Source organism: Linderina pennispora, assembly GCF_002104995.1.
Source record: "Linderina pennispora strain ATCC 12442 chromosome Unknown DL89scaffold_1, whole genome shotgun sequence".
NCBI classification, from domain to species: Eukaryota; Fungi; Kickxellomycota; class Kickxellomycetes; order Kickxellales; family Kickxellaceae; genus Linderina; species Linderina pennispora.
Genome location: NW_024468249.1, coordinates 839,486 through 855,474, shown reverse-complemented (window position 1 = coordinate 855,474; position 15,989 = coordinate 839,486). Strand labels below are relative to the sequence as shown.

Here is a 15,989-nt window from a genome sequence, read left to right as displayed (position 1 = left end):
GGAAGTGCGCTGCACGCAAGGATGATAGTGCGTGGTTCTCACTGTCTGGAGATGATGTGGGCTGTGGTGGCGATCGCGCTAGAATTAGCAGCTGCGGGTATGGGCAGGGGGTAGCCGATGCTGGCAAGGCATCTTTGTTTATGAGCTTGTGTGCAATCCATGCTGTGCTGCATAGATTCCATGCTGTGCCTGCACCATGGCAGCAGCCATCAGTGATGGCCCACTGCATGTAGCGCAGCATGGCTCTCAGTGTGGCTCCAGTTTCGGCCATTGGGTCTGGCTTGGCCAAGAGATCAGCGAATTATGTCATTGACGGACAGCAAACACGCTTGAAACCCGATTAGCGAGGGGCGAGGATCGGGGAAAGCCGTGCCAACAGCAAGCAGTCAGGGCGCCAGCCAGTGGGATTCCCCCTTGTGTCTACAAAGCCCACCACAGCCAAAGAACACAGAACAGAAATCGCAGCCGCCATCCTTCACCCACAGTGCGATGGACCGACGAATCAGCGATTTCACACGCGCAGGCATCGGGTACGCAATAGGCATGCACATCGAGCACCCGCCGCGGCAGCATTTGGAAGGAACCAATGTTCGCATTCAGTGCGAATTAAAAGGGACATGGCGGTTCTATTTTTACCCCTTTCAAGGGTCGTGCAAGCGCATGCATCGGGACGGGGAGAGCACGCATGGCTTGAGCTGCAGCTGAGCAGAAACCTTTGTCTCTTGGGCCAGGGACATCACCACTCTTGTCGGCATACACAGCGGCGATCCGCGGCGACGATTTGCGTTTCTCCATTCTACAAACATACCGAAGAGCAGCCGCGCGTATGTCTGCCCACTTCTCCTTGCGAAATCGTCTAAACTCTCAAGGCCACAATATATCCAGAGACTGGCCAGCCGGCCTTGCTGGCCTTTGTCCTGCCGATCAGCACATACTGGTCTGCACGCAATTATGTATCCGGATCCTTGTTTAAAAGCTGTTTCCAGCCGAGAAGGGTTGGGAATGGAGCTTGGAGTAGGGGCGGACGACGGTAGATCGCATCTGTATGCCTGCTCCACTGAGCATAAAGCGCACATGAGTACTTTGGCCAGGTCACCAGGTGCATGGACAACAAGCATAAGGACGACATGCGTTGTTGTTTTGCTGCCAGAGTGTGCTTGCCATCGCCTCTTGCATGGTTGCGTCTGGTGATTGTCGCTTGCCATGGGCTCTTGCACAGAATTCGAGTGCGGCACGACATATCAGCCGGACAGAGAAGAAAAACAGGTGTCGATGCTGGTGTCAGGGACGGAGTAGTGGGCTTTGTACGGTGTCAAATTGCAAATGTATGGAAACGTAAAGCAAGGAAAAATTAATGCATTTACTGCGCGCGGGTTGAATGATGCATGCTTGTGATGAATTGGTGCAAAGTGCCTCAGTAGTAAGCCATGGGGCCAGCAGCCGCGGTGCGGGGAGCCGCAGTAGACGGCTGCTTGGGCATGCTGTGATGGTACTCGTGCGATGTCGCCGGGGATCCCGGAGCGACATTATTAGCTGCCAGCATGTGGACTGCCGGAAGCCCATACGGCTGAGCTGGTGCCCGCTGACCAGTCACCTGCGGCTGCTGATATTGCTGGGGGACAGATGTCGGCACGCTCGCCGAGTACCGCTGGGCATGGTGGGGATGGGCATGGGGATGGGCATAGGGATGGTGGACAGGGGCAGTGTTGGCATAGTTTGGTGTGCCATACATGCTAGGGCTCGCCCGGTACGGGTCGACAACAGGGTCGAGGAAGACAACTTTGCGCGGGCTGCCATTTCGCCGCGACTTTGACGACAAGTGTGTGCGGTAGTGCTGCATCATGTTGTCTTGCCGCGAGAAGCGGCTGGTGCAGCCCGGGAACAGGCAGGGGAAGTTCTTCTCGCCCGTGTGTATCCGCTGGTGGCGGGCCAGGTGGCCGCTGGTGGTGAACGCTTTGCCGCACCCGGTGAATGTGCACTTGTACTTGCGCTTGGCCATGGTCTTGTTGGTCTGTGTGGGAGGCGGAGGCGGTGCCTGGCGGTGGAGCGGCATCACAGGGAGGCTGTGCGTCCGATTGTTAGCCGGCGGGGGCACTGCTGATGACTCGGATGTCACTAGTCCCACAGCCTGGACCAGCGTGTTCAGGGAAGGCAGCGATGACGGGGCCTGTTGCGGTGTGGCGCCAGGTGTTGACTGGGCGCGGAACGGGCTGTAGCTAGCCGTTGAGTACACGGGCGAGGGCCCAGGAACAGACAAGCACCGCTTGCGGTCGTGTGTGGCAGCGGGATCCTGGTCAGAGTCATTGAGGATGCTGACTCTGCTTCCGTCGGCAGTCTTTGTTGACAACGACGGAATTGAATGGCGTGCGCACTTCAGGGGTGGCGGCCGAGCGTAAGAGCACTCGGAGAGACCCAGGTGCATCGGGGTCCGCATGGTTGCGGGACCCGTAGCCGCCGAGTGGTTGATGTGGTTGAAGAGACCCGGCGAAGAGCGGGTGCTTCCAGGAGTGGTGATTGCAGGGTTCATTGTGGGAATAAGAGATGTGGGGTAGATGTCAATGTACAGACGAGTGGAGGGAGAACCAACCTTCAGGAGTATTTTTAATAAGAGCAAGAAGAGAAGGACTAAAAAGGACAGTGGTGATGCAGGTAGAGGAAAAGAATACACGAGCTCAGCAATTAAAAACAAGGTCAGGTACCCGCCAGAGGAAAGGGAAAAGGGGGAGGAATCAAGGCGCTTCTATATAAACGGCGGGCGCAGAGGCAGGAGCCTGAGCGCCTTTTGCTTGCCTGCTGGATTACCAACCCACACTCTCTTCAAAGTACAGGAAAATGGCCAGCATGCGTCGCCCGTCGTAGTCAGAATAAGGTAAAATGGTTTCTGATACGAGGAGCGGGGGGTGTAGAGGGGAGGGGTCGATCTACCGGGCCGTTTCTATTTGTTTGTTGGTCGAGTGGCGGAGCTCACTGGTACAAAAAGGGGGAACCGGGGACAAAGTCCATCGGGTGGCGGGATGCGAGAAGGGGTGGGTGATCGCCCCTCCTTGTCGCTCGGTAAACAACCGCCCCCTCAAGCCCACTGTGCATGGCCCTGGCGTGCCAATGTGGATGAGTTAGAGCGCTGTGACATGGCGCCTCTGCAACCACGGCCGCAGATGCTGACATACACAGGCACAGACACAGACACAGACACAGGCATGGACATAGCCATTCGCACCAAAACAAGCAGGAAACCCGACACAGCCGCTAGTGGAAGGGGGACCCTTTGGGATTGTGGGGAGAGCACAAGCTGCTCTGACGAGGCAATGCGAGCAGACGGACTTGGCAGCAACGGTGACCAGTGGAACCTCAATGCAGATGCGAAACAGGAGCGTTAGTGTACTACATTGCAGCTGCTTTTGGCAACTCAACCAGGCCACAGCGATGAGTGTTGCAATCGCTCAGGGATAGGAAAAAGCAGAGATCGGCCGCTGCCAGCAGCATCTGGCGATTAACAGGCTGCCCATGCATGAGTTTCAATGTCTTTTGCGGCCACCTCGCTCTTCTCACTGGCACTGTCGAACCAAGCGGACGCTGCACCAGATCTACCTTTCATAGGCCAGGTCCATGTCGAGTGATGTCAGTAAAGAGAAAACTGGTTTTATGTCATTACCAGTTGTTTACCGCGCGCGCGCCGTCCTGTCTCCCTCCTCCGCCTTGTTCTCGGAAACCGCACTGTGTGACAACGTAGAAAAATTAGTAACAGTGCAACGGGTCAACAAAAATTGAGGCCAGCGAATTGCGGTTTGGGAAAAAGAATAGTAAGTGATGTCTCTACTGTCCGGGGCACACAGCAAGTTGTCATCTCTCCAGGCATCAGTGGATGCCGGGCCGAGTCTGTGACGTGACTAGCAGGTTTGAATGCAATTGCCGTCCCAGCGTGGTGTGTGTGTGTGCCTTCGTGTTGCCCTGTCACCTCGAAAAATACCAGCTGTTCTGGCACGGTTCACCAACCCATGTTCACAGATGAAAGGTGTGGGCTCCCTTTTTTGTTGCCCACCGCCCTTCCTTAACCATGCCCTCACACCACTTGCTGCCACTTGAAATCAAAACAAAATGGTGCAGTGCGCTACTGTCCGTTGGAGGGAATAGGGAGGTAATAAAAAAGAGGGACAGGCACGAAGCTGGACAAATGAATCCCAGGAAGCGGAGACAACAGAAAGTGCATGCGCTTGCAGTCTGTCTAGCTAAAAGGCTGTAATCATTGTCGGTTCAACTGAATACAAGGAGAGGGAGAAGGTCAGGGATAATGCCGGATCCTTCTTTCGGCACACACAATATCTGCATCCTATGCTCACCCCTCTCTTCCCCCACCTCGCTGTCCAGTCGGTCCCCTTTGCCCATGACCGAGCTGGCTGGATCGGCTGGTGGTGTGAGCTATGAGGCACCCCTATGCGCATGTAGTGAAAAGGGACACACCAAGAAACAATATCTGTTTGAAAACCTGAAGCGTGCAATCCATACGCAGACGCTGCATGAAAGGGAGATGGCAGGAGCAGCCGTGCCAACAAAATAAACAGGGCAGTGTGTGTGCTTTGTTCGCAGGATTTATACGTTGGTGTTTAGAGCCATCCAGCCCAGCCATTACTCTTTGTGGATTGAGAATAGCCCCATGCATGGACAAACAGACGGACAACACTGAATATGATCGGTTCTGCGCTTTCCCAGACCGAGTCCTCCAAGTTGGTTGAAGCAGAAGGTGAAGCAGGCGGGTAAAAAGGAGGCGCATTGGACCTAATTTGCTGCTACCCAAACCGGATCCTGTAAATGCTGTTCATGTACGCAGAGTGCACGGGGCACAATGGACCACGAAATATATTAGGTGGCGCCGTTGCATGGACAATATGCCATCCGGATTTCAGCCGACGCATGTACGGGTATTCCCCCTAGGACTCAGGAGAAGCAGCACACCGTGCCAGGAGCTGTCGACGCAATTGCCCAAAACTGGCTGCCTGCCTCTTTGTTATATATCGGTGATGGCGTGTTTGCATTTGGTTACAAAACAAGCCCTTGGGGCCCCGGCTTGGCATACAGCTATGCAGCCATACAGCCGTGGCCCCAGGACCACATGTCCGCGACGAGGGATGCCGCAAGAGCATACTGCAATTGCGCCTTCATCTCAAAGGCGGGATCAAAACAATTCCTGACCTCAACACCCAGGTGTCTTGCCTGGCCATTTTTGGACTGGTAAATAATTGTGTCAAATGCCAGCTACGCATAGCACCAGGAGTGTTCCGTCAGCGCAATGTGGACAGTTCCTGGTTGCATGAATAAGCGAATATACTAAGACGCAATTGATTTGGCGTTGGAAGTTGTTTATTTAATTTTCTCTCTATCGTCCACTGGTTGCGCAAAAATCGACTGGTGCTGTGTGGCCGACGGGCGAGCAAACAGATGAGCACTATCCTCACCAGCAATTATTGTCCGTTCCTCCGGCATAGACGGGCCAAGAGCACCCGCTAGAAATCATTGGGAGAACGGACAATATTTTATAGTGACACTGAGGGCTGGCAGGTGGTGGCCATGACCGCAGATCGTGCTCGCAGCAGCAGCGAATGGGTGGGTTCTTTGGTTCGATGTCATGGTCGGAGCCTGATCCGCCCATTGCCACTTCAGGACATCATGAAGGTACCCAATACCTTGCAGGTGCGGTACGATTTGCATTCGTATGCTTGGCTCGCCCTTTTTCCCACATTGGGGCCGTCAGCAGGACACGGACGCTCATTCGCCTAAGAGTCACACCGATCATCATCAGTTCTACCCGGGTTCACCCTTCCCGAAAAGCCCCACACCCCCCAACGGCCTGCTTTCCTAGGCTCATTCGGCGCACGCTAGCTGTCCTTTTTCTCCTTCAACCGAAGATTTGCAATTTGCAATATCTCTCCTGAAGACCCGAGTGCGCAGAGCTTCCTTAATGCATGGTCACAGCATCGAATATCAAGCACTATGAGTCGTTCCTCTACCATATCTATTGACGCACGCAGACCATCTCGAGGCAATCGTGCAATCCTGGTGCTGAAAATCGCTTCAGTCTGCAGTCAGCGGAATTCGGTGCTCACACTCTTTCTCAACCAGCGCTTCGGCGAATAGCTGCACACTGACAAAAACGGGTGGCACTTTGAAAATAGACCAAATATAGGTGATGTGGAGGGAATACAAGCCCGAATGTGGCATTGCGCACTGCAACAGATGTGAACCATCGAATACCATGACCAGTTATTATCGTATCTTCACCAACAAACCACACGTGTGATTGTTCATACTTCCACCATTCATTGGCGATTCAATGGACTTCACTTTAAATGCCGTTGTGAACAGGGGAAGCTGATGATACCCATTGAGGAACAGGACTCTAACTTGCCAAAACTTTAAAAGGAAATAGTAAACAGAGGTTGCCAGGCAAACAGGATGTGGCGATGGAAACAAGCCCTATCTTTGTCTACTGGTATCCGCCTTCTTCTACTACAACAATAGAGCCGTGAGCACACACACCAACCACAGAGTTTAACTACTATTTAACCTTGGTGACAGCATTGGGTCACAGACGACGGGCAATTGTAGGATGGAGTGACATGCACACAGGTGGCTGTTGCTGTATTGAAGCAGATAACACACAAAAGCCACTGTCACTCCTGCTTGAGTACATTCCTGAAGACCCGTATCTTGTAAAACGCAGACCCGTTTTAGGAAGTATTCATACAGTGTTTATCTGTTTTCCTATGCTCATTATCTGCTTCTTAAAATCAGCATTATGTTGGTACCAGCACAATTCGGTGGCCATATGCCACTACAGCGGCAAATGGGCCGCTGCGGCTGCGGTGGCACATGTCAGATCCTGCTTCCGAGTTGCTGATCCAGGCAATGATCTGGCTGGTTCAACCAGGTACAGCTGAGGCATGTGGCTACAGGTTCTGCACCATTACAATGCCACAGCCCACCTTCGAATAATGGCAGGACCAGTGAAAATGACAATACTCAAATACTCTAAAGCTATGTGTATTACCTTGGTTGGTAGGCCACGTACCATTGTTGCAAGTTCAGATGCGGTTTGGAATGTATATTCCCAGATATTTCATTAATAGGCGGTGTAGGTTGCTGCTACGCATATAATTTATTCTGCTTAAAAAAACTCTTGTGAAAACAGCAATCAGAATTGGCCACTTTGGGGGTGGCATTCAGGCTGGTAAACGAGAATGCAAAAAATTCAGCAAAAAAGAGGGACCTACCGGAGTTGAACCGGTGACCTATCGGACTGCAGCCGATTGCTCTACCACTGAGCTAAAGCCCCTGATCATCGGATCCTGCTCAATAAGCTAATCCAACTTGCTCTTGTTGTGTTATCGCTCGGCGGGAGTGATAATATGCTAGCAAAGGAGCTAGCGTTGGAAGAGCTCGAACCGGAGCTCAGACGTCGGGGAGAGAAGGTCGGGATTGTAACGGGTTATATTGGGAAACAGGTTCTGAGTCAAGGAGTATCCGGGGGCTTGTTCTTCTTGTCTTGTCCTGTCGGTCTGACTTCTCCATATATATGGAGTAGTCAACGAGTGTCTTGGCTACGCTTTAGGTGTAGCATATACGATAGGAATTCCTGTGTTAGGATCCGTAAGAGGAGCATAAAGGGCGGACTTGTTCCGTAGACGAGGCAGTGTACTTGTGTTTATATTGCGAGTGGAACCTTGTGCGTGTGTGACGTTGTCTTGGCCCGGGTCTTGATCTTGATCTTGATCTCGCAGGTGGGCTTCGTCATGTTCATGCTCATCCGAGTTGAGCATAACAGTTGTTTCCATCCTTTTTAGTTTTGATGTCTTTCAGTAGCCTGTTTCAGATTGTGCCATTGCTCCACTCTACCACATACTGCACTGTAACACGCAAAACAGTATACCCTGTGAAATTAAGGTATCTGATGGTTTTTGAGATGCTAAAAATACTTATAATCTTTAAGGGGCTCCTGCAATATGTTTAACTATTCTGTAGTTATTAAGAGTGAGCCTATATATTTATGATCCTTTTCTAGTATAATATATGCAATTGGCTATTCAGAAACACTATCCTACTATTGCGCAATAGAGGTCATTCATAGAAGAGGGTATTCACAGATAAGAAAATATTAGGAAATTAAAAATCTTATACTAGAATAACAAATTAATAAGTTATATATTATTTACTAGTATCTAATAAATAAAAATACCAAAAAGGTACTTCTATAAAACCCCTATTAGTAGGTAGTATTAAATAGATTCTATTACTATCTTTTACTAGAAGGATATTACTACCTCTAGTATATCCTACTATGCATATCTCTTAGCTATAAAGAGATTGGTTTCAAAGAACTAACCCCTACAATCTCAGGTCAGCCAATTTATACTTAATAGTTGACTGAAGGGATATTTAGTAATAAGTAGGTACTAGCTAGTGCCTACAGATTCTTAGTTTAGTTCTATTAATTAGATTAGTAATAGGCATAGGCAATAGATCAATAATTTATATAAAAGGAGGCATACATGCGTGGGGTATCACTTCTGGGGCAATGTTTCCAGGGACTAAAGCAGCAAAAACTATGGAAAAGGCTGACTGACAGTAATCCACATCATTATATACAGTCAACTTTTTAGGAGAGCAAGAATTCGTAGGCAGATCGGATTAGTTTAATCCGGTTGTTTCAGGGGGTCTAGCTCAAATGGGAGAGCGCGCGCTTAGCATGCGCGAGGCACTGGGATCGATACCCAGGTCCTCCATTTTTGTTTTGCCTGTCAAGCCTATGATTTTGCTCTAGCTTGTTCCTACTGGCCGAAGGGGTTGCTTAGAAGTCACTCTTTTATAAAGCCCCAATTTTATAGGTGGACTGCTGGTAGTATGCCTAACTAGATGTGCTGTTGGTGTATTTACTTGGCTATGTGAGCAGTAAATGCCAATTAATGGTTAATATGTCCTGCTCTAAGCTACAATCGCAGCCCAATCATTTCATGCTTTCTTTTGTTTTTGGACACATAGTAATTAAGCTTTTTCCCATTCTACCCTAATGGTCTACACAAATTTTGAGAGATACATAGAGAGCCTGTGTGGTAAGGTAGTCATTGTTACTGGTGCAGCTAGTGGATTTGGCAAGCGGCTCTCGGAGCAGCTAGCAGAGTGCCAAGCCCAGGTAATGATGGTCGACATCAACCCAGACATCAAGCTGATTTCTGAAGAAATCAACAAGCACGTCGGAACTACTGCAACCGCATATGTCATCTGCGATGTGCGTAAGGCATCCTGCATCCAAGAGTACTTTGATAAGGCAATCGAGGTATTTGGATACATCGATATTGTGGTCAATAACGCTGGAATTGCTAATGAATGCTCGCTGTTCAGCCAAAGCGACGATGTCGAGCTTGATAGAATCATCGACATTAACCTGCGTGCGCCTATGGTGGCGACCCGTATTGCCGTCCGGTATTTCAAGCAAACAGAAAGACAAGGTGTCGTGGTTAATACAGCGTCAGTCGGTGGGTTATTGCCGATTTCGCTGATGGAGAGCTATGGTACTACAAAAGCAGGCCTGATTTTCTTCACAACGTCATGCCGCGGACTGGCACCGGGTATACGTGTTAATGCCGTCGCACCGTACTTTGCTGACACGTCGCTGGTTGCGCACAACCGACTAGTAAACTCGTACCCACTCATCAGGCAGATTGGGCTGATGAGCACAGACAAGGTTGTCAAGACCATGATCAAGGCAGTGTGCGATGAGACACTGGCAGGTGACACGCTGCTAATCTCAATGGGCAACAAGGCACTGAAGCTTTGCTTCTACGACAAGTTGACTGCCGATGTTACGTCATACATTGCCAGTGGGACGGTGAGCAAGTATGCTGGCAACATATACAAGCTGTTCGCATCCGGTTTAGATTACGTTATCAAGATGATTAGAAGCCCGGTTGACTAAGCTGTAGGGTGATATTACATGCATGATCTTTACCTATATATAAGATTTTATTGTCCAAAAGGTGTCCGAACGTCCGCTAGAACCTTTTAAATTAGTTAAAAAATAAAATTTTTAAGCTTCAACATGAGTTTGGGTGACTTGCTCCGTAAACTCCTTTTTGATCTTATGCGGCATCTGACCTCATCAGTGAAACCAGGGCGATAAGTTGTTATTGTAGTGGTCACTGGTTTCCACTAGATATCTCCATTGGTTCAGCGCAAGAGCTGCTCTCATTGTCGGTCGACTCGATAACTTCCATGGCGTCATCATGGCGGTCATCGCCGACCGCGCAACACTATGAACACATATATATAGTAGCATTTGGGTCCACAAATGGATCCAGTTTGTATAGACTGATCCAAGAGACTGTATCAGTGCTAAAAGCCCCAAGAACCATGCAAGCCAGATAATTTTTAATAAAAAGTTCTTAATGCTATGCATCTGCAATACAGCAAAACCGAACAGCATCATTTCTCTTCTTACTTTGCCTATTGAACTTTTCAAATGAATATTACCCGCAGCACTACTGTCATAAAGACATCACTTGGTGGTATTGGCTTCCATGATTCTATGTTGCCCCGCCTAGAGCAATTTGTACACAGCATCAATACCATCAAAGAGCATACATACATGCTTGCACGATGGATATTACTCCATCAACTAACTTATGATGGTACTTTTGACCCTGCAACATTTGTGAAAAAGGGATTCTTTCGTTCAATTTATTTATTCATTTACTACAATCTGAAGGCGAAGACGGCCATATCTGCCGAGGATTTCGTTAACCAGAAGGACAGGTCAAAACTGTCAAGCGCAGATTTCAGTGATGTAGTTAGATACCATATTTATGATTATCTATTACATAATGGCGATATCGAGCTACATGGCATACGCGAAATGAATCAGGTAGCGACATATGTTGACACCGAGCTGATGACAGCATACAAGAACAACATTGTGTTGCACTATGGCACTTGCCTACAGCGGATTCCGGCCAAATTGATTGATATTCGCAGCCGTAAAAACATACTGCACAGTACAATGGGCAATGTGTCCAAGGCTGAGTTCAATAATGCATGTCAAGTGTATATCTATACACCTGCACAGAAGCTCCGCCAGACAGTTGCCTCTAGGCACTCTGATCTCAGTGTGTTCACCCCACCGATGCTTGCAATCTACAACAGGCTGTCACCAGTCCTTAATGCCTATGATGCCAAGTACAGATTCGCCAAAGACAGCTGATACTATGATGCCAAGGTAAATCCACTTAAGCATCTGCGTGCATATATTCGCCTATGCTGGCTTATCGAGAATGAGCAGCTTGACAAGTCTCCCCCCAATGCTTGCCTCTGCGGACATCATGGATCCCAGGCCATGTGCGCTTAGACAAGCAAATAATCAAGCAGGTGTTTATTTCGAAAACACGCGAGCAGGTTACCATGGCCAATGCAGCAAAGAGGGCAGCAACAGAGGCAAGGAAAACAGCAGAAAGGGGAGAAAAATTGGCCAAGAAGGCTACACGCGAAGCAGCGAAGATGCCATCAGATGAAACAGAGGTCACTGCAGCAACTGCAGTAGTAGCAGCTGATTCACTTGCTGGTGCATCGGCTGCTGCAGTAGACATTCCGGCATGTTCCAACCCGCGGCCCTACCAGAGATCGAAGAACCCAACTGTGAAGTGCCATGGCCTTCTCCGCTGTACAAGCGAGTCATGTAAGCGGGCCATGGCACAATACAGGTGGGCCTATTCGTCTCGGCTCTTGAACCGCGATCTCGCAGCAGTTCTAAACTTCAGACTCACTTTCCAGTCACTCTGTGATCCAGGCAGTATTCCTGAACGGCTCCGTCGCTTTACGGCCATTGTTACCAATGCTTCTGGCAGCATCCCTGCAACAAAGAGGCCATGCAAGAGGCATGCAGCAGCGAACCAGCACTGAAACGCCTGCACTGAGCGGACCATCAAGACAGGAGATGTCCAAGATCACCATTCCACTAACAACAGTCCGAACACGTTCAAATGACCGGTTCGTCGTGATGCTCTTATCGACGTGTCAACCCATGCTGACTAGCAGCCGAGTTCGTATCATGAGCAGAGTATTTCTAGTATAGTAAGGCGAGTGGATTAGCAATAATTTAAAGCACAGGTTACTGCTCATCGGACGACCCAGACGGGATCTGTTCGCAGTGGTGGGTGGGATGAGCAAGCGAAGGATATGTTGACGGTAGGCTGGCCAGCAGTGTCGGGTCCAGGGATGAGCTGCGGTACTGGCGACCAAAGCTTAGGCCGCTGCTGATCTGGTAAGCGTTCAAAAACGGTGGGAGTACTGATATTGATGCAGGCTCCACCGAGTCTGGCAGCTGCTCGCTGTCGGCCTTTGGGCGGGGATTGGAGCCCATTTGCTGCTCCCCTAGGTACGCTGATATCGAGTCCTGTGGTTGTGTATTCTCACCCCAATAGATGCTATGGAGTTCCTCGGCCTCAATAGGCAAGGGCGTCAGTGTGGTCGGGCCCTGTGGGAGTGTAGAAAGGACTGTCTCAGCATCGTTTCCTAGGTTGCTGGCCTCGTCTCCAGTGCCACCTTCAGTTACCGGCGACAACATGTCGGCGCTGAATTCGTTCCAGACACGGTTCCCATGGACCCGAGGAGAGAAGCTGGTGGATAGCGGCTGGATGCGGTGCTTCGCTGCGAGGGATGAGCCGCTGCCATCAAGCAGGCTGCGCTGGTAAGAGACATTGCGGCGCTCTTGGATGCGCTCCAGATGCTTTGAGAAGAGTCGTCCGACCATCCGGCGATGCAGTGCCTCAAAGCCCTCATGAGAGTGGCGGCGAATCATCTCCAAGCGGCTCTGGGGGATTTCCACTGTGCCAGCGGCAATGCTGAGACGCCTGCCCTCGTTCAGCACTCGCGAGTGAGTGCGTGAAATCGCTTTTGATCGCGACTCTGACGGCCACGAGTACATATCGCTGTTGGCACCAACCGGGGGGCTGACTTTGTGCTTATTGTCAGGCGTGAGGCGGCTCCATGCCTTCAGGTTCTTGTCTAGGCTGAGCAGCAGCTTATCGTCCACGGGAAACAGCGACACGAGCTCAATGAAAAATGGACGAATGATGATGTTGCCAAAGTCCAGGGATACCTGGCGTTGGTCGGTTGTGTCACGGTCCATGTTGGGCGAGACCGGTAGCCCCATATTCTTCTCCAGGTCACCCTGGTTGAATGACTCGATGTTCATCAGGTCCGACCACTTTTTGCACATTGTCCATGGTAGTACCGGGTTGAAGATATCGACAGCATGCAGCAGAATGTTGACCAGGCTCTGCCGCTGTGTGCTGTCCAGCAGCGCATCGCACATTGAGATTGACCGACGGACCTTGATATGCGGCTTGCTTGTAGTTAGCAAAGGCGGCTCATCCCCTGCCAGATCTTGGCCCGGCTCTTTTGACTTGCCGGCCGTTGTTGGTGGCGTGGGCAGTGTTGTTAGTTCCAAGTCTTCTATGCGGCGTCGGGACTCTGTGCGAGAAGCAATGCTAATAGCTGTGTTTTGCATGGTTGACAGAAGCGGCAGCATAGGCGTGGGGGCTCGCTAGGCGAACGGAAGCGTGGCGACTGCCTGGCAGCCTGGGCAGCCTGTCTGATGGCAGGGACTGCGCCTGTTGTCCTGGCACGGCTTACTGTCCTCTCAGAAGCAGCACCAGAGACCGGTGGCAGCTTGGAGTCTGGTGTGCCGCTGATGCGAGGGCTATGGTCTGGGCGCTCGCAGTACCCGTTGGGGCATTCTTCCTGGGGCAGGTCGTGACCAGATATCCTGCGGGCTTTCTTGGAGAGCACCGAGATTAGCAGCTTGCATTCCTCGACCTCCTCAAAATGCCGGCTCATGTCGGTGTAGAGAATTGCTGTGCGCATGCCATGCATCATGCGCGATGCAATATCTCTCTCTGTCGCAGTGTTATCGTTGTAAACCGGGTCACGGACATTTTCCACATTGCGAAGCAGCTTGTGCTTCTCCACGTATTCAACGGCGAGGTCAATAGAGAACCGTTCCAGGATAGCATCCGGGTATTTCTGTGCGTATTTCGTGTTGGCGTTCCTTTGGAACAGGTTGTTGAGCCCAGGCTATAAAGAGAAGGCACAGGTAGGGTTTAGCAGCAGGGGGTTCTTCTGAACTGCAAATCATACACTGGAAGCGCCGTAGGGGCGGCTATTTGTTTACTTACATGACCAGCGTCGTGACAAAGGCCGCTGATTAGCAGGACTGCGACATCGTAGGAGGCCAAATAGGACGATGCCTGTAAATCGTTCAGTACAAAGTACAGCTTCACGACCACATCGATAGCGTGGTTGAACGAGTGGTATGGAACGTCGTTGTATAGTGCTTCGATGTCGAGGCAAAAATCGAGCATCTCGCTGGGCGTCAGCTCCAGAACACGCAAAACGTGCATTTTCGAAAACACGCCCAGCAGAATTCCCAGCTTCTCTGCATGCGAGTATTTCCATGGATCGAAATCCATGCCCACCTGAGCCCATTGCTCGTCAAAATACGTTGTCATAACCTAATGTTGCAAGCAGACAATACGTGCAGAAAATTAGCGCAATTATTGCCAGCCGCAGTTGTAGTAACACTTTGCAAACAATGACCTCAAAGCAAGTTGGCTTGAGGGCTGTCGATTCTCTCCAATGTCAGTGACGTCCGATAGCGCCTCTCCAGCCGTGGGGGTAGGAGAGGAGGGGTAAGCGGCGTCATGTTTATCTGTCAAGCAGCCGGTAATATTTCAGATAACGCCTGCTGCTTGTTGTGCAGTCCCAGGCCCGCTTGCCACCTCCGCACGCCTTAACGCCTCTTGCGGCGGATAGAAAGTTGCTAATAGTCCTTACCTCCTCGACCGTAGCGAGCTCATCCTCGCTCAGGAGGTTCTGTTTTGAGCAGAGCATGTGTTAAAAACAGGACTTGGCCGCGTGCCAATAGAGTATATAAACGAGAGGTTAGCGCGAGCGTAGTAGGAAGGGGTGGGAGTTGAAAGAGTGCGAAAAATAAAATTAATAAGGGCTGTAAAAATCGAAGGGAAGGAGAGAGAGGTGTGTAACGAATGAACCGGGCTGTGCGCTCCTGGCTTTTTATCCCCGAAAATCTCAATTGTCAGCTTCCCAGAAAAATAGCGATGGAGGTTTTTGAAAATGAAAAGGACAACACCGGTGTGCTTGAGTCCATCAATTGTCTCGCAACAACACCCTTTTGGGCACGCCATCTATTCACGACGGCTCCACTGGTGCCTCTCGGGGGTTCGGTGCAAAGAGCGAACGCACCACCAATAGCTATGCTCTATGTAAAGCCCAACGGTCACCTTTGCCTTGTAGTGGAGGTGCTGCTCTGACAAAGACAAAGCAGCCTTTTGTAGCGGGCACTCAGAACAATAGACTGTCTCATGCAAGTGATCGAAGATCACTAATGAGGCTTTGTTGGGTCTTAAGGCCTTAGAAATCAGCGCTGTCCGCTCCGCCAATGGGGGCTTCCTAGAGGGCAGCGCGTCGTCACGTTCATGGTGCTCGCAGCCTCTCCGCTCAAGCAATAGTGCTTTCATTGAATAAGCAGATTAGCGCCGCAGAAAGATCAATACCGAACAGGCGCGATAGTGTTTGTAGGTTCGCAGATGCACAAAGCAGTCGACAAGAGGGAGGGTACTCATGCCATCTTGGCACCGTGGCACGTAAAGAGGAGGGGCAAAAGGCAGCTCTACACCGCCTACCAATAACTGGCAAGGCATGGGACTAATCGGCAGCGGTAATCGCCGTGATCAATTAGGCGGCCATGGATAGGCCAGCGGGTGCTGGGGGAGAGGGTTCATATCTAGCAAAGCACCCACTGCCCCAACGGCACGAATCTTGTCAGGAACCTGGCGCGTTCACTGGGCTAGAGCCGGCTAGGTGTCACTGAAGACGGACTGCATCTGTTGTCACAGATTCCTAATTATGGAAATGCTCCATTTTGCTTG

General features: G+C 50.6%; 5 protein-coding genes and 2 non-coding genes across 7 annotated transcripts; 2 read left to right on the top strand and 5 right to left on the bottom strand.

Moving 5' to 3' along the window:
• Positions 1 to 235: 235 nt before the first annotated feature.
• DL89DRAFT_263931 (uncharacterized protein) lies at positions 236 to 1,332 on the bottom strand. The gene is made up of 2 exons (XM_040886029.1): positions 1,027 to 1,332; positions 236 to 976 (listed from the first exon to the last, which is right to left on the bottom strand). Exons 1-2 carry the CDS (start codon positions 1,238 to 1,240, stop codon positions 642 to 644), a joined length of 549 nt encoding a protein of 182 aa, XP_040747127.1. The 5' UTR covers positions 1,241 to 1,332; the 3' UTR covers positions 236 to 641.
• Positions 1,333 to 1,342: 10 nt separating this feature from the next.
• On the bottom strand, positions 1,343 to 2,882 carry DL89DRAFT_263930 (uncharacterized protein). The gene has a single exon (XM_040886028.1). The coding sequence runs from the start codon at positions 2,525 to 2,527 to the stop codon at positions 1,415 to 1,417; it is 1,113 nt and encodes a 370-aa protein (XP_040747126.1). The 5' UTR covers positions 2,528 to 2,882; the 3' UTR covers positions 1,343 to 1,414.
• Positions 2,883 to 7,255: 4,373 nt separating this feature from the next.
• On the bottom strand, positions 7,256 to 7,327 carry DL89DRAFT_t3. Its single transcript has one exon. It is a non-coding gene; the product is annotated as a tRNA-Cys (tRNA).
• A 46-nt stretch (positions 7,328 to 7,373) lies between these two features.
• DL89DRAFT_263928 (uncharacterized protein) lies at positions 7,374 to 7,815 on the bottom strand. Its single transcript, XM_040886027.1, has one exon. It carries the CDS (start codon positions 7,809 to 7,811, stop codon positions 7,593 to 7,595), a length of 219 nt encoding a protein of 72 aa, XP_040747125.1. The 5' UTR covers positions 7,812 to 7,815; the 3' UTR covers positions 7,374 to 7,592.
• Positions 7,816 to 8,701: 886 nt separating this feature from the next.
• On the top strand, positions 8,702 to 8,774 carry DL89DRAFT_t15. The gene has a single exon. It is a non-coding gene; the product is annotated as a tRNA-Ala (tRNA).
• Positions 8,775 to 9,058: 284 nt separating this feature from the next.
• DL89DRAFT_263927 (NAD(P)-binding protein) lies at positions 9,059 to 10,038 on the top strand (the record flags this gene model as incomplete). The annotated part of the gene is made up of 1 exon (XM_040886026.1): positions 9,059 to 10,038. One exon carries the CDS (start codon positions 9,059 to 9,061, stop codon positions 9,962 to 9,964), a length of 906 nt encoding a protein of 301 aa, XP_040747124.1. The 3' UTR covers positions 9,965 to 10,038.
• A 2,110-nt stretch (positions 10,039 to 12,148) lies between these two features.
• Positions 12,149 to 14,967, bottom strand: DL89DRAFT_299518 (HD-domain/PDEase-like protein; the record flags this gene model as incomplete). The annotated part of the gene is made up of 4 exons (XM_040890807.1): positions 14,875 to 14,967; positions 14,217 to 14,552; positions 13,675 to 14,115; positions 12,149 to 13,585 (listed from the first exon to the last, which is right to left on the bottom strand). Exons 1-4 carry the CDS (start codon positions 14,929 to 14,931, stop codon positions 12,149 to 12,151), a joined length of 2,271 nt encoding a protein of 756 aa, XP_040747123.1. The 5' UTR covers positions 14,932 to 14,967.
• Positions 14,968 to 15,989: the final 1,022 nt, after the last annotated feature.